This window comes from Polychytrium aggregatum (assembly GCF_025602895.1).
Source record: "Polychytrium aggregatum strain JEL109 chromosome Unknown BJ171scaffold_4, whole genome shotgun sequence".
NCBI lineage: Eukaryota > Fungi > Chytridiomycota > Chytridiomycetes > Polychytriales > Polychytrium > Polychytrium aggregatum.
Genome location: NW_026516206.1, coordinates 65,177 through 88,723, shown reverse-complemented (window position 1 = coordinate 88,723; position 23,547 = coordinate 65,177). Strand labels below are relative to the sequence as shown.

Below are 23,547 nucleotides of genomic sequence, written 5' to 3'. Positions count from 1 at the left end.
ACCAACCAACCATCCCCCCCATCCTCCGCGGAATGGTACCAACTGTCGCATCGCGTCCGTTGCTGCTTCTCCAATCTGACAACCACAGTCCTCCCAACAACGGCAACGCAAGAAAAAGCAATCTGACCGCGATCCATCCCCCATCCCAGTCCTCCATCCATCCAACCAGCACTCCGCTACACATTGACAAAGCCGCGTTCATAGTTTGCAACCGCCAATCCCATCCAAAAAGGTAGTCCGTGTTCAGCTCGCAGTGGTTGACTCCGCTGTAGCTGTCTCGGGCCATCCTTCTCTCAACCTCGACACCCCCCCTCTGGCTTTCCCAATCCAAGCGCGAGTTGCCCTTCCCAATTTCCAAATCTTCCATGACCTCCTTCAATCGACCGCCCTTGCCCCAAACCACGTCTCGGACAATGTTTTTTTCCTCCTCTTCTTCCTTTGCAAGCTTCTCCCTGGACAAAAAGATCCCTCTTTCTTTGACGTGTCGTCTGTGCCCTGTCGCTGCTCGCCTCGACTGATATCCAGCGACAGCCGCCTTATTTTCTGTACATACCAACCACCGCAAATCCTCGCTCTCCCGCTCTCCCCCTTGTAGTGGCTCGACCTTCCCATTAATCCTTGATGAACCGAGGAGCCCGGGCTGTGGAGATTTCCCCGCCTCCTGCTCCTCTCCGTGTCTTTCTTTTTTCGCTCCCAAGTTTTGAATTTGTCTCCGGACCTGAGAAACGAGAAACGAATATATTTTTGGTACCTTTGGAAACGACAAATCGCCTGTGATGCTGATGCTGATGCTGGTGTTGGTGTGGATGGATATCGCTATCAATTTTTTCCTGGGAATCGCGAGCAATCTGATCGATCTTGGTCGCTGCGCCGGCTCGTCCTGCTTCTCGCCACCTCCCTTGAAAGCCCTCAGCACCGGACACACATGTCAGCCCCTGTCATGTCAGCTTCCTGCCGGGCCATGTCAGCGCCGCGGGGAGCAGCATGTGTCCCATGGGAGAGCAGCCCGACGCAAATCGAGTCATGGCGGAATGGCCTCGCCGGACGGGCGGGCTGCCTCCATGTCGGCGGATCTGCCATGCGCTGGAGACAGCCATGCGCTGGAGACCAGCAATGTGCAGCCTGCTCGGATCCGTTGCTCTTCCGGCTGCGACCAGCGGCCGCTCCCCTGCGCTGGCAATAGCGCATCCTCGTCCAGCTGCCGCCCACCCGGAGAATCGCCACGGAGCCTGTCGATGCGCCAAGCCCATGCTTGTGCTCAGTCGTCTGCACTGCCAAAAGCGGCGCTTTCTGCCAGGATTAAGGGTGTCGACGTCTTCGAACACCAGCCAGCATGCCGCAGGACAGGATCTTTCCGGGTGTTGCGTCGGTCAGTCCCAAAGGCACATGTATGCCTTGCTCTGATGCACGTTTTTTTTTTTTTTACTCTCTCGCGGGGATGATCGTGGTGCTGGCTGCGGGCGGGCTGTCGTCGCTCCCACCAGGACAACCAAAGCAAGAGCTTCATCTTGGATTGCGATGCCTGCTCGTGCCGCTGCCTCGCCGTTCTCGGCTGCTGGTGCTGTTGCGCTGTTATTGGTGCTGCGTGTTGGGCCTTCCTGTTTTGGGGGCAAAGGGCGCGCTGCTGGTCGCCCTCTTGCACCATCTGCTGTGAGGACCCAAATCGGCCGACCGAGGCGAAGCGAAGCGAGCCGGGCCAAGGCGAGACCATCGATATCAACACCGGCATAGGCATCGCTCATCGGATTGGTGTCATGGACGCCCCTCGCCTGTTCCTCGCATGCTTCTCGCCTGTTCCTCGCCGTCTCCCGCGTCTCTTTCCACCACCGTCTCCCATCGCCTCGTCTCTCGCTCCCCTCTCGCTCCCCTCTCGCTCCTCGCTTGCCCCTTTATATCCTCGGCTCGTTGCCCCGCATTTGTCTTTGCTGCTCCTTCTTGCTTGCCGTGCACTTGGACAAACCTCCTGCTTTTCCTATCGCCCTCGCTTGCCGATAGACCCAGGCTCCCAGTCCTCAAGCAGTTCCATCCCCGTGGCATCGTCCGCCGCTCTCCCACCCGGCCCTGCGGATCCCAGCTGTCTTCCTCTTGGCACTCCTCATCACCACGGGCCCAGCCGGTGTCCCCCTCGATTCGTCGACCACCAAGCCAATCCGCCGACCGGCCTGCATCGAGCCCGGCTCAGTCTGCAACTTCCCGCTGCCAGCCGTATAGCCAGCCCAGCCGTATAGCCAGCCCAGCAGTATAGCCAGCTCAGCCCTACAGCCAGCCAAGCCGACATCTGCACCGCTTTGTTCTCCCCTCCCGTTCTGCCCACTTGCCTCTGTCGCCTCCCAGTCCATCTCTGCTTCTCAAGCTCCCCTGACACCATGCCCGCCACTGACTCAAACGACCCTCCGTCTGGCAAGCCTTCCTGGTTCAAGAATTCGCTTTCGCGGCCCTTCTCCAAGCTCCTGCCCTTGACCCGGAAGACGGACGAGTCATCGAGGTCCATTCCATCGTCGCCCAACTCTGAATCTCGGATTGCCTCGTTCTTTCAGCGTGCGGCCTCACCCTCGCCGCCCATCGACAGCTCTGCGCTCTCGCCTCGCCTCGATGCTTCCAACTATGTTCCAAGTACCAGTGCCCCGCCTTCTCCCTCGACGGCCTTCTCGTCCCCCAGTGCGACCTCGGCCGGGCCTGAGTCGGGGCAGAACCACGCCGTTGCCCTGCAAAAGCTCAGCGCCCTGACTCCTGCCCAGCTCACCGTTCTCGAAAACCAAGTTGCAGCCGAGCTCCAGCGCCGCACCAAGCTCGTTGGATTTGGGTCCATGTCCAGATCCATCGTCTCGACCGAGGCCATTGTCACCCAGAAACTCCATGCCTTGCCCGATGAGCACCTCTTTCGGCTGCAGCTCGACATCAACGCCGAGATCCGGCGGCGCCAAGACTCGTCCAACAGCAGCTCTCGGATCGAGCACGGCCTTCATGGTAGGTTGGAACCCAAAGGCAGCAGCGCCTTGCTCTCGATTGCGGAAGCAACATCGAGCCATCGAATTGTGATCCCGCGGAATGCTCTTGGGCCGTGTCCATCGAAACAGAGCTTGTTTCAGTGCGATCCATCTCTGTCGAGGAGCCTCGGGCGAGTGCGATGGATCTGCCGATCGGCGCCGACAACTGCACACCCACGCGGAGGCGGCAGGGTCAGGGATACGCTCTGTGCAATGCCTACCCGACATGCTCTGGCTTCCCCGCCCATGGTTTTGAGCACACTGGTCCCTCCTTGTGCCACCTCTGTTGGACAATCCACATTGGCCTTCGTTCGATGAACCCGCTCTGTGCCCTCGGCTGATTCGTTGCGTTCCGTCTCCGTCGTCTTTTTTTTTTGCTTCTGCCGCTGTCCTCAGAGAAACCATCGCAAGGCTCGATGACGCACTTGGGAATCAGCCGTTTCGATACCGCTGATCGTCTGCCAATCTCACCCTACATGGCACCGGCCAGCCCGCCCATGAGCCCAAAGTCTCACTCTGGGTCGCCGCTGATGCCGACATCGCGCACCCCCAACTGGCCGACCTCCCTGCCTCAAGCCCGAGCCCTGAGCCCCATCAACCTCCCCTTCCCTGATACCAACTCGTCTCTTGCGACCTCGGTTCCAAGGGATTCGGATCCTGGGTTTGCGCGCACGCCCTCGAGCCGATCGAACATGACCACCATCGTCAACATCGACCCGGAGCTGTCCTCCAAACTGAGCTACGGCCCCGAGCGGGAGTGGCGCGACAAGATCTCGTCCCTCAGCCACGACCAGCTGCGGGCACTCAGCAGCGACTTGCGAGAGGAGGCAGTGCGCCGATCCAGCACCCGACAGAGTCCAGGCATCTCCATGGACCGCCAAAAATCCTCGGCTTCCTCGCGCGCCATCGACGGTCACCTCCTTGGCCGACTGCATAGGCTGACCGATGAGCAGCTCTCTACCATTTCGCTGGATGTTATGGCTGAAGAACGGAGACGATCTGCCCAAGGTGGGTGCCGCCGCTGGCGGAGTTCTGACCATTGCATTGCGATCCAGTGTCAACCAGTGCCAGCCGGTGCCTTGCGGGTGGCTCGTGGCTCGTGGCTGGCTGGCTGGCTAACTCCACTGCTACCATACTTTTCCCTCCGAATCTGCTCCACAGTTCCCACATCGTACACCTCATCGACGGCTCCGAATACGGATACACAGCCGACGCACCCGGGCTCAGAGTCTCCCTTGGCAAATCCTGCCCCTTCTCCCCTTCCGTATGCTCTGCACTCGCTCCGCCAGGCAAGCCAAGAGGGTGTTGACATCGCCAACGGCGGCCGCCCCGCCTCGCCGCTCCCGCTGGACGGTTCCCGGTCCCCAGGCCATGTCCCCCCAACGCGCCAGCTGCTCCAGCAGATCCAGGCTATCCAGCATCAACAGCATCTCCTCCAGCAGCAGCTCCAGCAGCAACAGCAGGCCCTGACCGATTCGATCTCAGCCGATCCTATCGATCGCCTTCAGAGCGCATCGCCCCTCTATCGCAACATCTCGACCGCCTCGTCTCTGCCAGCCTCAAGTCCACTCCAGCCGGCACTACGGTCCCCGAGCATGGCAAGCTCACAGCCCTCGTCGACCTCGGCAGCTGCAGCTTCGTCGGCAGCTCGACCGGCCAATAGCTCCCGCGTAAACGCCCGTGCTCGTGTCGGGCGGCTAAACGATACCCAACTTCGAGACTTTGGCGGCGATGTCTATGACGATGTTAAGCGACGTGCCCAGCCAGGTAATGACTCACGGACGGGCGAATGCGTGGCTACACTCTATCGTACATGACTTGCGCGACTTGTATCCTTGTTGCTGCTGCTTTCCGGTCTCTGTACTCGCGACACATCGCACCCGCTCTACAATCGACGAGCCGGACCGGTGGCACCCGAATCGTGTCGATCGCGCATTCACTCTGATCCCCCTTTTTTGTCCCATCCTATCTCTCCCCCCCCCCAGATGCACCTGCGTTCTTGGAGCCGCGCGATGGATACTCGACCAAGCGTAACATGTCGCGGAAGGAACTTGCTCGGCTACCCAACAACCGCCTGCAGGATCTGTGGAACGATATTTGCGAGGAGCTGGAGAAGCGCAACATGAAGCTGTGATTCTCGGCTGACCGTCTTGATCCCCCCTTTTTCCTTCTTCCGTACATAACCCATCCTTGCCCCCCCCCCCTGCTAGAGCATCCTCTCCTTCCTATGCATTGGAGTCACGAAGCGGGCTGGTGACGACTATAGAGTCGCTGTGTATTGCGCAACGGTCGAGCGAGCCACCATCACAAGTTCGGATAAGGGGCTGTGGTTTGGGTCCTCCCAAGGGGTATTTGCACCCCCGCCCCTTTGCCACACATTGTATCGATCTCGTCCTCGACTTGCCCAATCCTTTCCCCTGACTTTGACTATTCTTGCGTCCTTTTCGAGTTTTTCTCCCCACTCCCATCCCTCCCTGTCTGTGGTTGTTTCTTCTATCTGGACCGCTCCCGCCTTCGCGACTTGCTCTCGAAACTGCAGGACGGCCCTTTCTTCCTGCTCTCCTCCTTCCTTCTTCCCTCGCTTTCCATGTTCCGTGCACTAGACTATATTCGTTTTCGTAATCACCTAGCACTGTCCGTTCCTCCTCAATTTGCATACAGAGCTTGATCCGTCCGTCCATCCCGTAACCGAGCATCCAATCGATCTGCTTCCAGTCTCGCACCTACATCTGAGCTTCTCGCATGGACTATTCCCGCCTTCACTCCCTCCCTCCTCCTCTTCCTCCTCCTCCCGCCCCCTGCTCTGGATATCGAATCTCGGATGCAAGAACGACTTGGGTGTCCCTCTGCATACCTCGGCGCTATTACAGAAAAAAACAGACGCACATATCAATCGGGCTGCAATGGCCCCTGGTGAACGGTCGTCAGGGTTGCGTGTGCCCTATTTGAAGCGACCGAAATCTCGCCATCCATCTCAAATCGTGGTTAGCCTGCCTTGGATTGCGACAAAGGAACAGTCCGCGGAATATCCCCCCCCCTTCTCCAGCTCCTCACAGATATCCACATGCACCTCATCCTGTTGAACTCGAACGAAAGCCTCATGTTGCATTTCTTTCTCTCCTTCTTTGGTTCTCCTTTTCTTCCTTGTTTTTCTCTTTGGCCTTCAACTCTTCCTTTCCATCTCATTCAACCAACTCACAGTTACATATGCCCATGCATCCTCTCACTTCGAGCCTGATGTTTGCGTTCTCTCTCTCACACACACTTTCTTGCTAACAACGTCTCCGTTTTGAAACGGGCCACACTGTTTGGGACAGGACCTTTTTCTCTCTCTTTCTCTCTGGGTCCTGAATACACACTCACCCTTATTTCATGGTTCAGGAATATAGACACACGCACATTTGCGTTCACTCATGCTCCGTGGGAAAACGGAGGTTGTGTGGTGGCGTTGGATTGGTCCAGCCCCGCCCCGACTTTGTGATCTGTGCTCGTTTGAATGCTGGTTTGTTTGTTCTTTTCTCGCTCTCTCTTTCTTTTCTGGAGACTGTACACGGAAGAGATTGGAAAAAAGAAATAAACCGGACGGGGGAGGGAAAAGCGACATACACGAAGGAGATTGAAGAAAAAAAAAAAACGCGCGCGGATGGTGCTCTAAAGTCGGTACAGAGGCGACGTCCGACAAGCGCCCAGCTGCGGCGGTATATGCGTGTCGACAAGCAGATTGGCCGATGATCCGACAGATGATAGCCTCGCAGCCAGGGAAAGCGGCCTCGGTAGCCGGAAAATCAGGGGATCAATATCAATGGTCCAAACATCAACATCAACATCAGGGAAGGAGCAGGGGCAGGGGAGAAAAAAGGGGACGGAGGGAAGGGAAACAAAGACAGGCGCAGCGTGCTTGTGGCGTGGCCAACACCAGGTCCGACTCTAGTTACTTCTATGGGCAAGGCTGAGATCCATCAGGTCCAGGGCCTTGGAGGGAATCCGGCCACGGGTCAGCATCTGAACATAACTCAGGCCCTTCCAGGCCTGCGGCGTATACACCTGGCTGAATCGCCACAAACTGCGGACCCAGCCGTTTCCAGTGCGGCCCCAGCCTCCTTCGGCTCTGGCCTCGCGGACAATCGAGTTGCACATCGACACCCGGTGTTGATCGTACTCCTTGGCCAGCTGCGCGAGGTTGTGGTTGTCGTGATATCCAGAGTAGTCCTTGAGCAGGTGTTTGGCAATGAGCTTGGCAACAAAGACGGCGTCCGAGATGGCAAGCGAGGCACCGAGGGAGCCCTGGGCGTTGGTGGCGATGGCGTGGGCAGCATCGCCGATCAGTACGATGCGACCGGCGTGGCCCTGTGGGCCGGCGTAGCTCTCGGACAGCTCGTCAGCCATGTCCATGACGTCCTCGACAACGACCGAGGACGGATCAGACCGGGCAATGATGGCGCGGACCGGGTGCGGGAGCTCCAGAGGCTGGGTGAGTCGAAGGGCCAGCGTGCGGGTCTCCAGGGCGGTGAGATTGCCGACGGGCTCGGCCAGATCGGGGAGCAGAGCCGGGCCATCGATGCTGCCGCGCGACAGCTGCGAGAGAACCTCATCCTCCATCGCAACAGACACGCGCATGCTGCTGACGCGCGAGCTTCGCGATCGGGGGTTGCTGGTGAGGGACTTTGTGCTTTGGCTCGTGCGGTGGCGCGATCGCCTCTCGGCGAGGATGGCCGAGTTGGCCGAGGATCGCGAGCGGGTCGACGCGGGCGGCGACGCAGGTTCGGGGGCGTCATCGGGGCCAAGCTCCTCAGGCTCGTCAAAGACGGTGTACGACGACGATGACAGCGGCGACCTGAGGCGAGGACCCGAGTTCCGGGTGGTCATCCACTTGTCCTCGGGGTTGGTGACGTCGGTCTCGACGTCGGTGATGTCTGGGGGTGGCGTCGAGGGGGGCACGATGACCGAGGCACGCGGGGCAGCGGCCATGACGGCGCCGACGAGCTGGCGGCGCTTGGCCATGGTAAAGCGACCAACGTGCTGCTGAGGATCCTGCTGCGAGACGATCATGTTCCAGCCGATCATACCGTTGCCGATGTTGACGGAGCCAAAGGAGACGCCCTTGCCGACAACTGAGTGCGAGACGCCGTCGCCACAGAACTTTGCAACGTCCTCCTTCTTCAGGTCGGGGATCTGTCGGCCGTCCTCGAGCTCGTCGGGGGTGTCAACGGGAGGCATGTGGATACGAGTGATGCCGCTGAAGATGCAGGCGCCGGCGTGGTGGGGGTTGAGGCGACCGCCCGACATGAGACTGCGGACCTTGGAGTGGATGCCGTCGGCGCCGATGAGCATCGTGCCGGTTTCGACCGAGCCGTTGGTGAAGCTGGCGGTGACAAAGCCCGTGGAGGGCGAGATCATGTAGGAGGCCAGCTCGTGGTCTAGGCGCAAATCAGGCAAGAGGAACTCCCAGCCCTCGCCTTCGAACCAGCCGTCGGCAGCCAGGTCAGCGTCGACGCCCTCGGCGGCGTGGGTGACCAGGTCGCTGTTGTTGGCGGCCTCGACACGGAGGTCGCCCTCGAGCTCGTCGTCAAACTTGCCCGAGAAGGCCATCATAAGCAGACGGACCAGGTCGATCTTTCGCAGGGCCAACATGGGCGGGACCTTGAGGTTGCCGAGGTCGGCCTCGTCCGGCAGCGGGCTGTGTGGGGTGTCGACGGTGGGCGGCCAGCGGACGAGCTCGACATTGGTTTCGGCGTCATCGGAGACGTAGTTGAGGATCGGTGACGATATCTTGCCGAGCTTCTTGCCAAGACCCAGCTCGATCAGCAGCTCGACGGCCCACCGCCACAGAGTGTGGTGAGCGTGGATGTCGTAGTCGTAGGTTTGCTTGGCCTCAAAGATGATGGGTTGGAGCGGGAGGCGGGTGATTTGAGCAACACGCTTGATGGCGACGGCGAGGGTGAGGCCGGCAATGCCGCCACCGATGATCAGGAAGCGGCGGGGCTGCTCGCCATAGATGTCCAGGTCGTTGGGGAGGCCGCTCATGGATTGGAGATGGGTCGGTGAGCTTGAGAAGGGGGGGGAAGGTGGAGGCGGCTGTTGAGGGCAAAGAGACAATGAGCGAATGAGTCAGCGGGATAGAGCCAGTGTGGGCGGGTTGATGAAGAATCGCCGAGAATGGGGCTTGGGTGCGATGGGGATTAGCGCGAGCCAAGCGGCGTGGGGACGGAGCGGCAGACCCGACGAAATTGAGGTGGTGGGGTGCGAAAGGGCCGCTAAGCTGAAGCCGAATTCGAGGCCGATGAAGGCAGGATGCCCCAAAAGACGTCGGCAATGGCGCCGGCAAGTGAGTCCGGCTCCAGACCGATGGAGAGAGTGCGTGGGAGAGTGCGGATGCAGGAGCCCGGGGAGACAGGGCACCAGCCGCCAGAGCAGATCGGGCAAGCCGGAGCAGGTGGCAGATCGCCGACACACACCTGGGGAGGCCGAGACGCAGGCGGAGAGGGCCGGGTGAGGGAGAAGGAGCCTGGGTGGAAGACGAGCTGGCGCTGGACGAAGAGCTGGAGACGGAGAAGAACGACCAGGACGGGCGAGGCAGAAATAGGATCAGGGGCGCTCGATTTGGACCGAACGTGTGCGTGTGTGTGTGCGCGGTTCTGTGCTGTTCTGTGCTGTGCTGCTCTTGCTGCTGTTGCTGCTGTTGCTGCTGTTGCTGCTGTTGCTGCTGTTGCTGCTGCTGTTGCTGTCGTTGCGTCCGGTTTCACCGCCAGCCCAAACAAACCAGCGCGTCGCACGGGCGCCTCGGTCGAGCACACACGTTTCCTTATCCGGCCCCCTCGTCACACACGCACGACCCTGCATTCGAGCCACCGTTCGAGCCACCATTCGAGCCGCAGATCGAGCCGGATCTAGCCGCCGGTTTTGCCTTCGCCTCGCCTCGCCTCGCCTCGTCTCGGCTTTCATCAGCCTTCGTCTCTCCTCCGCTCTCCCCATCACACCGCACCGCACCACACCACACCACCGCAAGCACGCCCGTCCAGCTCCATGTTCTCATCCGTCTTCTGGCCTGCCCTGGCCCTGCTGGCTCTCTTGGCATCAGCCGCGGCTTTTGAAAGCACCGTGCCCGTTATAGCTTGGTCGTCCAAAAGGTTGCTGCCGCCTCTGCATACTTGGGCTCTCCCGACGCGTCATCGGACGCTTCTTGTAGATAGTGCTTGGGCTCTGTGAGTCGGATAGCCCCAAGTAAGCCATGAGCATCGGGCTCTTGTTTCATCCAGGCTGACAATGCGGTCCTCTTCTTGGGCCTGTTTCTCCGACGGCGCGCCTCCAACGGACATCCACACGACTGCACCGTGAACGCTGGCAATCGCCCACCCATCATATCCAACGGCGCTGCAAATGACGACCTTTGGAAACTCGGCGATGGGAAAAACCTTTTGGCATGGATCATCATCACCCTCGCGTTTCCTCCCTCCCCTCCATCAACAACGACCGCACTGCCAACGACAATCCGACTGCGTCCAATCCAACAGCGCACGCCCCCTGGTCAAGAGAACGGTCATTTCCGATTCTGAATTCAACTCTGATGTACTCTCCCGGATCGACTGTCGCTCCGTCAACATTCTGTTCCAGCAGCCCGAGGTTTGTAGCTCCATCGGTCTCCGGCCACTCTCTCTCGCTGCTGAGCGGTGTGCGCCTCGATAACATCGGTAGACACACTTCCTCACTCAACCGTCCGCCTTTCCGCTGTTCAACCCGGCGCCGACAGATCCACGCCTCGGACTTTGCTCAGTACCAGAGCTCCATGTCCCAGATGAAGGTGCCTGTCGCTCTGCTCTCCCGTCCGACGTGCATATTCCGCTTTGCGTCCATGTTTTGCAGTGTCGCGTCGGTGTGTGGCATCGCCTCTGGCGTTCGAAGACTCACCCTCGAGTCTCTGGATCTTCTCGTGCCGGCGATGCCGCGGGCTGTTATTGGACTTTCGTATTGCTTCAACAGCAAGCCGTTCTGTCGGCAGAGTCATCGTTCTCGATTCCCTATGTTGTCGCTGATGACGAGAGAGAGTTCGCAAGGGAGATCGTGACCCATTTCAAGACCGTTTGTGGATCTGATGCGACTGTCATCCGTGCTTCAAGCGGTGGGTTTGTGGGGCGCTGCTCCCTGCTTTCAGTCTTGTTTCTGAGGATCCGCTCGGTTCTGGCTGTGCCGGGTGCGTCGACTCCTTTGGTATGCATCCTTCTCGCGTTTCCTAACCATGGGTCTGCGCCGATTATCCCGGATCTCCCAGCCGATGACATTCCTTCTCTCGATGGCAGCAAGATCTACATTATCTTGGTGTCGCTGGCTCCCATCAAGGGCCGTGACGGCCGCGTTCAGCGCCCTGTGGTCGAAGCCAACGACGCTCTGATCTCGGCCATCATCGATCGAGTCTCTGCGTCCACAAGCGACTACTTTGCGCTCTACTCTGCTGGCGGGGACATGCAGCGCGTACGTTTGACCCAAACCCGTGTTTCGCAGATGCTCTGCTGCAAATGCCGTTCTCCGTCAAATCACACATCGCCAATCGTTGGTGATGATTGCGAGCGGAGCCGATCTCGAGCAAGACTTCTGACTTGCGTTTCTTTGTTCACACCGACACCAGTTGGGTGCCCGCACTTCCACGGCCACGACACAGACCGTGCCTTTCAAGAAGCGATCGCTCTTGAATCAGTACATCTTCATCAACACAGGCATCATGAGTGCCTCGCTGCCGATCATTCTCGGCATCGTCGTTGCTTTCGTTGGCATCAACATTTTGCTGGGTGTCCAGGCTCAAAGCCGCTTCGACAAGGCTAAGAACGAATAGCCTGCCAACTGGACAAGTCAGCCGTATGTGGTGGTGGATCAAGACATGGCCGCTTTGCCGTCGCCGAATCGGAGGGGCACTTCTCGGCCCGGGCATAGGTTTTTTCACGTAGTCGCGGCGGGAATGGATCGACTGTGTACGTTGTGATTCAATGAGCAAGCGGATATCGCAGCGACCGTTTCTTTCTCTCTCTCTCGCTGACTGTTTCACCCAACAGACGAGCGCCTCGATTCGTTTGCAATGATGGTGTGTTCTCCGCCCCATCTCTCCATCGTGTGATTTCTCTCTCAATGGAGTCTTCCTTCTTGAGCAGTCCGGTGCAAGGGAGATCCGTCGGTGCTGCGTGATATCGTCACTGCCCGGCATGGTTTGGAGGGCAGTGCGCCGAGGATGGCCTGGATAGGGACGAGGGAGATGTGTGGCCTCACGCCTTTGCTGCGACGCAGCTGGGATGACCAGTCGTTGTCCACACAAAATCTATTGGGAACGTCGCGCAATCAAACGGGTACCAGCGGAAATCAAAGCACAGGGCATGCTCACTGCAGGCTGAGCTTGATCAGGCCCAGCTCCTCGTTCGACAGACGGCCACGAGTCAGCATCTGCTGGAAGGAAGGGCCCCTCCACGCAAGAGGATTGTACTTGAGGCTCAGTCTCACGAGCGAGCGCACCCACCCGGACTCGACACGTCCCCAGCCACCTTCGGCCCGGGCCTCGTTGACGATCACGTTGCAGGTGGCAACTCGTGCCTGGTCAAAGTCCTTGGAGATTCGATCGAGGTTGAGCTCGTCGTTTTCGCCCGTCTGGTCCGGGAGCAGGTACTTGCCGATGAGCTTGGCGAGCAGGCCCGCATCGGTCAGGGCCAACGACGCACCGACCGAGCCCTGGGCATTGATGGCCACAGGGTGGGCCGCATCGCCAATGAGGATCACGCGGCCGGGATGGAAGTTTGGCGAGGTGTACGACTCGGGCTGCTCGTCGGCAGTATCGTAGATGTCGCTGATGCGCAAGGTCGCCAGATCGGTGTTGCTGATGATGGAGTGGCAGGGCACGGGCAGGTCCAGGGCCTGGACGAGGCGGAGAGCAAGAGTTCGCAGGTCTTTTCCGCTGACGTTCTCCTGGAGAGTAAAGCAAATCAAAGAAAAGCAGGAGTTGGCAAAGTGAGCATCGAGTTGGCCATCGATGTCGCCGACCGGGCCAGCACAAGATCCGTCAGAGCAAGATCCCCAAGGGCCATTCGGTAATGTTGGCGCAGCGTGCCGGCGCAGCATTCCATAGCCAGGGCAGCACGAGGTTGCCACAAAGTCACCCGAGCAGTCATGCAGAGTCGAGCAATAAGAGAGGACGGAATGGCGTTGTCGGGATGCCGATCGATCGATCGACGCCGAGAGTGCATCCGAACATGTCATAGGCAGGAGAAAGAGGAGTGAGACAATGCCGCCACCGACAGGATTGGTCCCGGACCAGCCTATTGGCAGCAGCAGCCGTCCTGAGTGCGTCTGCACCAGCGGTCGATACTGTGCACTTGTCGCTACGGTCTCGTCGTCACGGCTATGCTACGCGAGGGAGCCGGATGCATCCAGTCCCCTCCCCCAATCCGAAATGGCCGACGGGACACTTCATGACCAGAGCAATGCAGGACTACGCTGTGCAGACGACACCCAAGGATGCCCGAGGAAGCTACAGGGTAGGATAGGAAAGGAAGGGAAGGGTTGGGAACATACGTTTCGGATGGCAGTGCGTCTTACATTCGCGTTGTGGCTGAGGGGCTGGAGGGTTCCAGTCGATCCAAGAGACAGACCCGCAGCCTTGACAAAGTTCTCGAGCTGGGCACCGGGGTGGGCCTGGCTGACGACCAGGTTCCAGGCCAAGACACCCTCGCCGATGTTGGTGACGCCAAAGGCAGTGCCCTTGCCGGTGACGGTGCGAGAGACTCCCGAGCCGACATATCGCTGGACTTCGTGCGGCAGCAGGTCCGGGATCAGGCGGCCGTCCTCGAGTCTGGTGGGTACATCTCGGTTCAATTCGGGGTTTGTGGTGTTGACGAGGCCGCTGATGACGCACGCACCGGCCGGCTGGGGCGGGAAGTGGTCGTTGCAGAGCAGGCTGCGAACCTTGGAGTTGACACCGTCGCAGCCAACAAGCATGGTGCCGTTCTGCAGGCTCTCGTTCGTGAAGCGCGCCGTCACAACGCCGGTCGATGAAGAGATCAGGAACGAGTCCAGGGTGTGCGAGAGATGCAAGTTGGGGATCTTGGCGGCCCAGCCCTCGGTCTCGAACCAGTTCGGTGGCGCTTGCGCGGGATAGTCGTCAAAGCTGACTCCGGCGTAGGCTATGACGAGGAGGCGAAGGAGGTTGTCCTTGGTGACACCCATCATGGGAGGAAGGCGGACATCGCCGACACCGCTGTCGGGGGTGCTGGCGACGGGGTCGGTGGCCTTCCAGTGGACGAGGGTCTCCCTGGTCTCATCGTCGTTGGCGATGAACGAGACGATGGGAGCAGATACCTTCTCGAGACGGGTCAGCAAGCCAAGCTCTCGGAGCAGCTCGATGGCCCACCGCCAGAGAGTCAAGCCATAGGGCTGCGGAGCCAAGGTCGATTGCGCCTCATAGATGTGGACCTCGACGGGTGACTGGGTGATGCGGGAGGCATGTCGAATCGACAGGGCCAGGGCAAAGCCAGAGATGCCGGCGCCGATGAGAAGGATTCGAGGAGAGTCGTCGACGTTCTCCTCGTCGATGACGTTGGTGAATTCGTCGGACATGCTGGCCCCGGGGATGTGCTGGAGTTGAGGGTTTCGTGAGGAAGAAAAGGGCGAGAGATGGAGGCGGTGCTGGTGGATGCCGACAAAGAGGGGCTGGTTTGCTGGGAGCCCTTCTCGGTCTCGGCGAGAGCAAATCGTGGCGGGCTGGCGAGAGCAACCGAGAAGGTGGCTGATTGGGCACACATGAGCGAGTCTGTGGCCCTGCCACGCCGAACATGTCCATGTGGGTCTTGGGGATCTCTGGTGGTGGTGGAATGTCGAGGTGGTGGTGGAATGTCGAAGTGCCGGGGGGTTTCTGTGCGCCTGATGCATATTCTCCCCTGCTTGCGCAATGCATTCGCAAAGGCAGCCACGATATCAGTCCCCTTGGTCCTGCTGTTTGGTCATGATGTCTGGTCATGGTGAATCGGTGTGTATTCCGACCAGAACAATGGACGCTGTCCCCTTTCGGCATGAAGCCAGGGTGATCCTGTTTGAATTGTGAGCACTGTGATCCAGAGCGCACTGTTTTTGATAAAGTCTCGAGAGCAGCATCCGCGGGATATCGATAGGGAGGAGGGCACTAGAAGGAGAACGGGCAGGAGGACGCCATAGAAGAGCGATTCGATTGGGAACGAGCGGATGCGTTGCTTGTCGGGTCCCATGACGAGGCCACCAAGAAAGGTAGAATCGATGCCAGGCCAGGCCGGCCGTGTTCTTGGCTGTGCTTGTGTTGCGACCATCGATTGGGATGTACCAGCTCGATCCGCTGGATGGCACTCAAGCTGAGAGAATCGCAGGCAGCGGCGCGGATTCGGCAACATGGCGAGTGGTCTTGTGGGTGATGGATCAAGGTCCCAAAGGAATATGGTCCGCGATCTCACAGCGGGGTATCTCGCTTCGCTTTGTGGACACTGTAGTACTCGTTCCAGCTCCGTCCACGTTCCAGCGGCGCGCCGAAGCGAGAGTCCGTGGGGAGCGGATGGGCTGCCGAGCCCTTGATCCCCAGTCCATCTCGTCGCAGATTGTGTCCGTCTCGCAGATTGACACGGCTTCGCTTGCGCTCGATCTGTCCAGCAATCACATCCGAGTTTGGATTCGAAAGCGACGAGTCCAGCGGCGAGAGTACAACACGAGCTTGATGGATCTGGCGGTGCGGGATTGTCAGAGTTAAGAGCGTCAGCAGGTCAATTGAGTGCCGTGCTCCCTGGCAGCAAAGTTGCATTGTGACTGCAGTCGACGCAGACGGGAGCGGTCGACCACAGGACTCCATTGCGACCCCAATCAGAGTTCAAGTGTTGCGAGTGCAGCCAGACCCTCACCCGTGAGGCCAGTTGCCGAACCGAAACAGCGATCTCGATGACCTTCCATGAAAACTCAACTCCAAAGATCATCCGAATCGCGTAGGCTATTCGCTTGCTGACCTCGTCCCTCCACTTCTTGGGCAGACTGCCGCCGGCGACCGCAAGCATCGCCGCCGCTGGTGCACTGACCGACGGCACCGCCGCCGCAGGGGACATGAATCGCGTGGGAGAGCTCTCGTTGGACCGCAGCTTGGCTCGAAAAGCGAGCTCGCCCTTGGTCAGCATGTCGTCGTCCAGATCGAGTTCGCTTGTGTTCAGCTCCAGACAGCGCTCGATGTAGGGCTTGAGCACCCCGCAGATTTGATTGACTCGTTCCTCGGTGGAAATAGAGTCGTCGGCTTCGTACGCAGGGAAGATGTCCGTCAGCACCTCAAAAGGGCGACTGATTGCCAGCACGCTGAACTTGCCGTCGTGGTGATAGCGCGCTTCGTAGACACCGGTATGCCATGGAATCTTGCTGCCGGTAAACGTTAGTGTGCCCGACACAGTTCGGACACCGGCGACATCGCGATTCTCGGAAACGTGCACTTGCGTGTTGCCGAACCGGCCCCGGCCGGTGCTGTCGACCACCATCTGGATGCCCTCGCCCTCCATCGTGTCCTTGTCGAGCCCGGTGACAAACATTTCGAGGCCGCTCGAGTTCGATGTGGTGATATCCCATGCCGGGTTCTGGGTAACACGGTAGATGCCGATCCAGTCGTGTTCGGTGATGTACTCCCGTGCTGCTGTGAACTGAAGGACAATAGGCTCCCCAAGCTCGAAGACCAATGGTTCGCCTGGATCCTCGTCCTCCAGCGTCAGCGAATAGAGATACGAATGGGTGAGCGCAAGCTCTTGGGACGACGGTGGTTTCCTAGCGGAGACAACAGGCAAATCATTGGTCAGACGCAAGAGCATGCCGTCGATGTCGCAGCACGGAGGACAAGCTCGGTGCAGGCATATCGCTGAGACCGGCATGAAGCGAGCCCACGCAAGAAGAGAGGCTCTAAAGCTTTGCCCACATAGGTTCAAGCCGCCACACATGCACACGCCGTGCGATGCTGTCACTACACCTGGCTCAGCCACAGCAGTACACTCACCGATTCGTTAGGCTGGCGACGCTCATGGTTCGCTCCACCAGGGCCTGGATCCGCGGCTTGGCGTGGTCGACGGCCTTCTCAACTCGCTCGACGATGCTCTCCACGGCGTTGTTTGCGACCTGGCCCCAGTTGCGTCCCAGAGCACCCACGTCAACAATATCTTCGGTCAAGTGCTGGTCTGTGGGGTTTTCGTGGTCTTGGTGATCGCCATCGCCATCGCCATAATCGTCGTCATCGTCATCGTCCGAGTTGCCGTCCCAGCCGCCAACTTCAAACTTGGTTCGGTCATCTTTTCTCAAAGTCGCCAGCAGCTCGTCTTCAGCAGCCAGTGAGGGCTCTAGATCGGGATCATACAGCCACTCGGAGATTGAATCTTCAAGCCCAATATCGTCGCCATTGTTCTCGTCGTCGCTGTCGGCGCCGTCGTCGCCATCACGATCTCCCCGTTGTCGTCGTCGGTACTCATACACCTCGTGGATGCCATCGCCCTCCGAGTCGGAGAAGGTGATGCCCATGTTCCATTTCTGAACGCGCTTGCGCACCTGGTCGACTTGGCGGCTGATTTGCTGGCGCTTCTCGACGACAAGCTTTCTCACGCCGTCGCGAACGCTGTTGACCTCCTTCCGCAGAACGCGAGAAATGCCGGTGTCGACACGGACCTGCTCGCCATAGAGCCGACGCATATGTGGCTTCTCGACAAATTCGACAAAGACCCAGTTGCATATCTGATCGATGGTGGAGACGAGCATCAGCGCCCACGACGAACACAGGATCGACAGGCCCCAAAACGACCACGTTGTTGAGGACGGATTGTTGACAAAGCGATAGATGCCGTTGTAGTGAAGCTTGGTGGGCCGGTTTCTCAGCTCGTCAATGAAAAAGTCGCCGTAGAACCATCCGACGTCGCCGATTGCTTGGTACGACGAAAGGGTCATGTAGATATGGAAGACAATCATGACCTATCGATCCAGGGGTTCACGTCGATGCATGAAAGAATGACAGGATGGATGGATGAGCTTGTTGATGAGCTTGTGAATGGCGCTGTTGGTGCAGGAGGATGCACCTCGGTCATTACGACGACACCCAAACACCCAAACACCCAAACACGCGCATACGCTCTCTCTACCCACCACGCCGATTGTGTGCTTCAAGAGGATGTATCCGTAGGAAAACGACTCGGGGATTTCGTAGACGCGGAAAGCACAGATGGAAAATGACAGATAGATCATGGATTGGGTCAAGTTGTAGATCCTAACGTCGGAGGGCAGCACCGCTGAGTCAGTGAATGATGGACACACATAGCCGTGCTCTCCGCGTGTCCCCATGCCCTATCGCCAAAGTTGTGCATTGCATTATCAGGCCATGGCGCCTACGTCTTCCAGTTGTTGAATGCCTCCTTTGGGGTATCTCCAAACTTGATGTAATGTCGGCTCCAAAATTTGGATCGACTTTGCAAATGAAGAATCAGACCCAGGATAACCGTGTGTGCGACTTTCCATCCAACCGCTTGCCTATGGGAATATTCATGGTGAGCTCATGCCCTCACACGCCCGCATGCATTCTCTGGCCGTGGCCTGAGAGAAAGCAGATGCCCTTATCGCACGACAACAAACCACCAAAGCCGCTTACCCAACATAGACCCACACTTTCCAGTCGTACTGGTGGTCAATCGGACCAAGCACAAGCGCCGAGCCGATCGAATACAGGGCTATGATAGCCGTAAACAGGTCTGTGGCTCGGAAAAAGTCAAAATTCTTGACGACGACAAGATCTCGCCGGAAGTACTTTTGAATTGTTTCCCTGTCTCGGTCACCATCTGCGGAGACCCATTGTCGGGGCGAGGAGAGTGTACATGGATGTGAGCTACGATGACGAGACTCGGTAGCTCCATGTCCGGCTCATCGGCATCACCCCGTGGTCGTGAGCATCGGTATTGGAGCTATGGGCAACAGGACTTGCAAGCGGACATTTGTGCAGCAAGCCATGGACCACCCTTATCGCCATAAGCAGCATCGTCGGTGCCGACTGTTTTTCAGCGCTTGTGCGATCCAAGCAATCTTGGTACTTACACAGGCTATGTGGGTCCAGACCGTCACCATAGAGACGATTCATGTGCGGCGTCTCGACCAAGCGCAGAAAGACAAACTGGCCGGCGTGCGTTGCCAGGCTCACAAACAGCACGTAGTAAGAATGTGCAATCAGCGCTGCTCCATAGAAGCCAATATATCCGACAGAGTACATGGGGTGCGGTGCCATTTCAAACACGCCGTCCCGCTTGCAGCTCGAGTCGATGAGGAGGAAAAAGTCGCCCCAGTCTGTGGATGTGGCAGAGGATGGTGGTAATGGTCAGTTGGGATCATTTTTCTTGTCCATGGCGGCTCTCGCTCTCGGTTGGGTTGGTGACCCGTCGGCAGTAGTATTGTTCTGCAGACGGATGGTCGATAGTGCCCAAGTCAAGAGTCTCCGAAGGGAAGGGCCATCCATTCAAACATCTCCGGTGTGTAAGAGAACAGCGGCTCTGGCTTACACCACGCAAAGTCCTTGACGACTCGATGGGCATCGACCTTGACCCACAGATTGAACAGCAGAAGCAAGATGCCGCCTGTGTAGCGGAGAATATCCATGATCCCGTGGTGCCCGTCTGCCGGCGGTTCGTAGTATGAGATCACAAACAGGGCGTAGCTGACAAAATCGTTGATCAGGATAAACTCTGCGAGACCGCGGAACAGGATCCATGCATGGAACTCGACAGGCACGGCCTGGAGGGGAGCAGAGGAGGGAGTCGACGAGAGGATGAGCGAGCGAGCGCAATGATGCTCTCTGTGCAAAACGGCATGCCATCGGGGAGCCACAGGCTGATGCTCAACAATGCCATGGATAGTGATCATGCCGGGCTGCTCGACAGGACAGCATGCTGGACGATATAGAGTCCGGGCGGTCCAGCACGGCAATTCAATGGTTCACTTACGTCGTAGTCGTAGTGTCGGCCCATCTTTCTCTTGATTTCGTCCACCCAGAAGGTTACCCATCCACTCCGGGGACGACGGGGATTGGGGCCAAAGCCATGCTCTCGACACCAGCGCACAAGCCATTTTCGACGGGACTGGGCTCGCAACAGGGAGCCAAGGATGAAGAAATACAAAAGCCTCCAGAAGATAAAAAGCAGCATAAACACCCAGGACGGCACCGATGAAAAGAAGAGAAAGAGGGCAATGAACGTCGAAAAGATGATGATGTACTCAAACATGGTGTAGGACGCCTGCAGAGAAAAGAGCGTCGACAAGAAGTCTTGGGTCGGGGGAATCTCAAAGACTGTTAGTGCAAGCCGAGCATACCCATGAAGGCCGGACGGCATGAGTTTTGGGAAAGTGGCGGTGGGGAGCCGGGCGAAAAGCGTTTGAGTATCATGCAGATGCAGGGCCAGGGCCGGGAGAGTGATCAGCGAGCCAAAGTTAGCCCCGAGCAAGGCGACCGCCGCAAGTTGCAACAGGAGGCTGTCGTGAGCAGCGACAATCCAAATGCAGCGAGCCCAGTTGAGTCGGAACTCACCGGTGCCATCAGGTGTTTTGCCCAACAGGACGTTCCTCGATGATGGCGACGATGGTGGAGAGGATGATGGGGACAACGAGTTCCGTTTGTGCTTGCTGGGCTCTGGGGGCTCTGGGGGCTTGACTGGCTCCAGGCCGCGGCGCCTGCTCCGGGGTTCCTCCATGATGAGCTCCGAGAAGGTGCAAGGGGCGGGTTGCTTCCGGGACGCAGCAAAGACAGGGGGCTGCTGGGAGGAAGAGACGGGGGAAGGAGACGGCGATCCAAGAGCGAGCGAGAGGAGCCGGCAGAAGAAGACCGATTTTGCCTGGTGGCGACCCTTGTGGGTCCCTGGGTGGATCGGAAATTGGTTCTGTCGCCTTCCACCAGGCCTCGCACATGATCCGGCACCGGCCTGTTTGAGCCACTTTTCCTGGTCCCCGAATACACCCATCTCGCCATGACCAAGCAGCGTGTCCAAGGAGACCGACGTTGAGGTTGTCTTTGGTAATGCCTCGTGGAATCAGGGGAAGGGATGTCCATCGAAGCCAAGTATGCGTTGAACACTTCCATCATCACCACCACCCGAGATGCCCAAGATCCAGGACACAGCGAGCGACTCGTTCGACCTAACGACCTTGACGTCGAGAAATCACCCTGTCCAGATGGTCGCATGCGTATCGTATCTCAAACAATTCTCTCGAAGCCAAACAGGCAGTAGTTGATGTGCAGGACACTCAAGGACACCACTCTCCGTTTGGTTGGCCATTGTGACTGATGAGCGTCGGTATCGTTCTACTCAAGGTGCCCGATTCATTGCGAACGCTGTCGAGCAGGACGTTTCTTGAAAGTTGCTCCTCGCCAGAAACATGGCGTTGAGCTGCTTTCTTTTGGTCGAGGCGGCCTCAGACCCATATCGCCCACCACAGCCGCAGCCGCAGCCGCAACCGCAACCGCAGCCACAAACCTGGTCGATGCCATCCAGCCGCTCGTTGCTGATGTGTTCCTGCGCTCACAGGACTCCTCGTCCGTAGCCAGCAAGGCTGCCCGTGCTGCTGCCGCCAAACAGCATCCGCCCTCTCGACAAACAGGCCGTGCCAATGCTCCCGCTCCAACACAGCGCTGGTGCTGGCCTTGTCCTTGCACAGGCAGCTGTGGAGGACTCGATGGCCGGCCTGCAGGACAGCTGCAGGCCGAGGTGAGTCACGGTGATCGCGTCGAGGCGACCTTTCCCAGGCCTTTCATGCTGGACTTGTCTTGAGTCATCGTGATGGGCGGCCGCCTCGTCAACCACAGTCAAGCCGTCGACAGGCTGGCTGCGACTCTGTGGACCCGGGCTCGCTGCGAGGGGGGCATATATAGCAGCGCTGCCAACACCGTCTCCACATCCTGCATCCAAGCACCACCGCCGCCGACCCCATTTTATCTCTTCAGCATGCCCGCCATACCTTCGATCAAGCACATTGACCGCGACCGCCTGTACACCGACCGGCTCTACCGCTACCAGGTCAGTTACTGCACATGGACAGGGATGGGTGGTGTGTCTGCTCAGGGTGCTCTACTCTCGCTCGGGACAGGCCCATCGGTGCGATACTAACCCCCCCCGTTCCGCGCCGATGTGGTTCCCGTTGCCGACTCTTGCCATCACAGTACATTTGCGAGGTTGCAAATTTTGGCGAGGAGGACATCAAGGCACTCAAGGCGTCGGCCTCGATTGTCGCTCCCCTTGTTCCCGCCATTGTCGATGCCGTCTATGAGCGGCTATTCTCCTACAAGATCACCAAGTCGGTCTTTACCCAAAAGAACGAGGGCTTCACCGGCCACATGGACGATCTGGACCACCTCAATCTGACATCGGACACCATCAAGTTCCGCAAGGACTTTTTGAAGCGGTAAGCATCAGCGGGCACTGCGCGGCAACCGAGTCTGGCTCTGCTGGCGAGGGGGAGCACCGCCGGTATATGTCATCGGCCGTCCAGCCCCAGTCCATGGGTGGGAACACTGCCAGCCATCGCCAGCATGTTTGGCATCGCTGACCCTCCGCCGTCTTCTGCTCTTCCGCCATCCTCTGCTGTCTAGCTACCTTGTCAAACTTGTTACGGCCGAGTACGATGCCAAGTTCGTCACTTACCTGGACTGGGTCGGTCGCATCCACACCAACACCCCTCTGAAGAAGAGCAAGATCAACGTCGAATACGTCCATGTCGGGGCGCTGTTCACCTGGCTGCATGGCTTCCTGGTCGAGGCCCTGGACCCACACCCCAAGCTCGCCAAGGACCCTGTGCTGCGCGGCAAGATCCTGGCGGCCTTCTCCAAGCTGCTGTGGATCCAGAACGACTTTTTCGCAAAGTACTACGTTCTCGACGGACAGGACTTGCTGCAGTCCGCACCTGAAGCGCAGGCCCGGCCAGAGTTCATGATGTCGGGATCGAGCGGCGAGCTGTGAGAGGCGAAAGCATCGAGTCCCGCCTCTCCCTCCCCAATTCGCTGCAAAAGACCGCAATGGGGAATGGGTCGGGGTCGCTGCCCTGGTCCACGCACTATGTCTTTAGCGGTTGGCCAGTTCGTTCCTTGCTCCATGGCTCCTGCGCACTGCAACGGTCGCTTCCATGGCACAACCTGTTCCCCCCCCAAAAGCCTCCTCATCGGCTCTGCCTTGTCTATCTGACCAATACAACCTGAGTGCCCAAGTGTCTGGCGATCGATGCGTAGCAGCGAGGGGTGGGCGGCCTCTGGGCCTTCTGGGGAGAGGGCAAGGAAAAAAAAAGTGATTGCTGGGTTGCCTGGAGATCCGCTTCCACAGACCCCCTGTGCTGGACGCAGAGGCGCGCCGGAGACAGCCGGGCTGGTTGGTGGGGACACAGCCTTTCCAAATCGGTTGGGGGCCGGGTGCGCGAGCACAGGCAGGCGCCGACCACCCCTCCGCCAGGCCCTTGGGGATATTGGCGGCAACAGGAGGATGTGCTGGTGCTGGGCAGGCTCGGTGCCGCGTGGGCTCGCGCGAGCAGGCAGCCGGACGGGTGGGAC

The 23,547-nt window shown here is 58.8% G+C and overlaps 7 protein-coding genes across 7 annotated transcripts; 4 read left to right on the top strand and 3 right to left on the bottom strand.

The window, feature by feature from the left end:
• Positions 1-2,202: 2,202 nt before the first annotated feature.
• Positions 2,203-5,167, top strand: BJ171DRAFT_207459 (uncharacterized protein). Its single transcript, XM_053106327.1, has 4 exons — positions 2,203-2,967; positions 3,384-3,995; positions 4,149-4,754; positions 4,973-5,167. The coding sequence occupies exons 1-4, from the start codon at positions 2,367-2,369 to the stop codon at positions 5,119-5,121; spliced, it is 1,968 nt and encodes a 655-aa protein (XP_052970512.1). The 5' UTR covers positions 2,203-2,366; the 3' UTR covers positions 5,122-5,167.
• A 1,747-nt stretch (positions 5,168-6,914) lies between these two features.
• On the bottom strand, positions 6,915-9,011 carry BJ171DRAFT_577534 (uncharacterized protein; the record flags this gene model as incomplete). Its single annotated transcript, XM_053113817.1, has 1 exon — positions 6,915-9,011. One exon carries the CDS (start codon positions 9,009-9,011, stop codon positions 6,915-6,917), a length of 2,097 nt encoding a protein of 698 aa, XP_052970511.1.
• Positions 9,012-9,936: 925 nt separating this feature from the next.
• Positions 9,937-12,079, top strand: BJ171DRAFT_207329 (uncharacterized protein). The gene is made up of 6 exons (XM_053106324.1): positions 9,937-10,114; positions 10,499-10,607; positions 10,735-10,785; positions 10,965-11,103; positions 11,254-11,453; positions 11,608-12,079. Exons 1-6 carry the CDS (start codon positions 10,011-10,013, stop codon positions 11,809-11,811), a joined length of 807 nt encoding a protein of 268 aa, XP_052970510.1. The 5' UTR covers positions 9,937-10,010; the 3' UTR covers positions 11,812-12,079.
• Positions 12,002-12,862, top strand: BJ171DRAFT_207413 (uncharacterized protein). The gene has a single exon (XM_053106326.1). The coding sequence runs from the start codon at positions 12,202-12,204 to the stop codon at positions 12,799-12,801; it is 600 nt and encodes a 199-aa protein (XP_052970509.1). The 5' UTR covers positions 12,002-12,201; the 3' UTR covers positions 12,802-12,862.
• Positions 12,863-13,322: 460 nt separating this feature from the next.
• BJ171DRAFT_207331 (uncharacterized protein) lies at positions 13,323-14,955 on the bottom strand. Its single transcript, XM_053106325.1, has one exon. It carries the CDS (start codon positions 14,883-14,885, stop codon positions 13,428-13,430), a length of 1,458 nt encoding a protein of 485 aa, XP_052970508.1. The 5' UTR covers positions 14,886-14,955; the 3' UTR covers positions 13,323-13,427.
• A 1,327-nt stretch (positions 14,956-16,282) lies between these two features.
• Positions 16,283-20,164, bottom strand: BJ171DRAFT_419487 (phospholipid methyltransferase-domain-containing protein; the record flags this gene model as incomplete). The annotated part of the gene is made up of 10 exons (XM_053107393.1): positions 16,283-16,769; positions 16,996-17,114; positions 17,464-17,553; positions 17,655-17,954; positions 18,126-18,246; positions 18,369-18,506; positions 18,640-18,811; positions 19,086-19,310; positions 19,523-19,754; positions 19,964-20,164. Coding segments are annotated over 10 exons (2,085 nt in total), but the record flags the coding sequence as incomplete, so codon positions are not given.
• Positions 20,165-21,467: 1,303 nt separating this feature from the next.
• On the top strand, positions 21,468-23,213 carry BJ171DRAFT_488879 (Protoglobin-domain-containing protein). Its single transcript, XM_053109414.1, has 4 exons — positions 21,468-21,718; positions 21,921-22,027; positions 22,171-22,412; positions 22,600-23,213. Exons 2-4 carry the CDS (start codon positions 21,956-21,958, stop codon positions 22,964-22,966), a joined length of 681 nt encoding a protein of 226 aa, XP_052970506.1. The 5' UTR covers positions 21,468-21,718; positions 21,921-21,955; the 3' UTR covers positions 22,967-23,213.
• The last annotated feature ends 334 nt before the right edge of the window (positions 23,214-23,547 follow it).

Excerpts from the sequence above, each read along its gene's own strand:
- BJ171DRAFT_207459 (XM_053106327.1), top strand. The coding sequence starts at position 2,367 with ATGCCCGCCACTGACTCAAACGACCCTCCGTCTGGCAAGCCTTCCTGG. Across the intron at positions 2,968-3,383 it reads GATCGAGCACGGCCTTCATG|AGAAACCATCGCAAGGCTCG; the intron begins GTAGGTTGGAAC and ends CGCTGTCCTCAG. Across the intron at positions 3,996-4,148 it reads ACGGAGACGATCTGCCCAAG|TTCCCACATCGTACACCTCA; the intron begins GTGGGTGCCGCC and ends TCTGCTCCACAG.
- BJ171DRAFT_207329 (XM_053106324.1), top strand. The coding sequence starts at position 10,011 with ATGTTCTCATCCGTCTTCTGGCCTGCCCTGGCCCTGCTGGCTCTCTTG. Across the intron at positions 10,608-10,734 it reads TTCTGTTCCAGCAGCCCGAG|ATCCACGCCTCGGACTTTGC; the intron begins GTTTGTAGCTCC and ends CGGCGCCGACAG. Across the intron at positions 10,786-10,964 it reads GCTCCATGTCCCAGATGAAG|CAAGCCGTTCTGTCGGCAGA; the intron begins GTGCCTGTCGCT and ends TTGCTTCAACAG.
- BJ171DRAFT_207413 (XM_053106326.1), top strand. The coding sequence starts at position 12,202 with ATGGCCTGGATAGGGACGAGGGAGATGTGTGGCCTCACGCCTTTGCTG.
- BJ171DRAFT_207331 (XM_053106325.1), bottom strand. The coding sequence starts at position 14,885 with ATGCATCAGGCGCACAGAAACCCCCCGGCACTTCGACATTCCACCACC.
- BJ171DRAFT_488879 (XM_053109414.1), top strand. The coding sequence starts at position 21,956 with ATGCCCGCCATACCTTCGATCAAGCACATTGACCGCGACCGCCTGTAC. Across the intron at positions 22,028-22,170 it reads ACCGGCTCTACCGCTACCAG|TACATTTGCGAGGTTGCAAA; the intron begins GTCAGTTACTGC and ends TTGCCATCACAG. Across the intron at positions 22,413-22,599 it reads CGCAAGGACTTTTTGAAGCG|CTACCTTGTCAAACTTGTTA; the intron begins GTAAGCATCAGC and ends TCTGCTGTCTAG.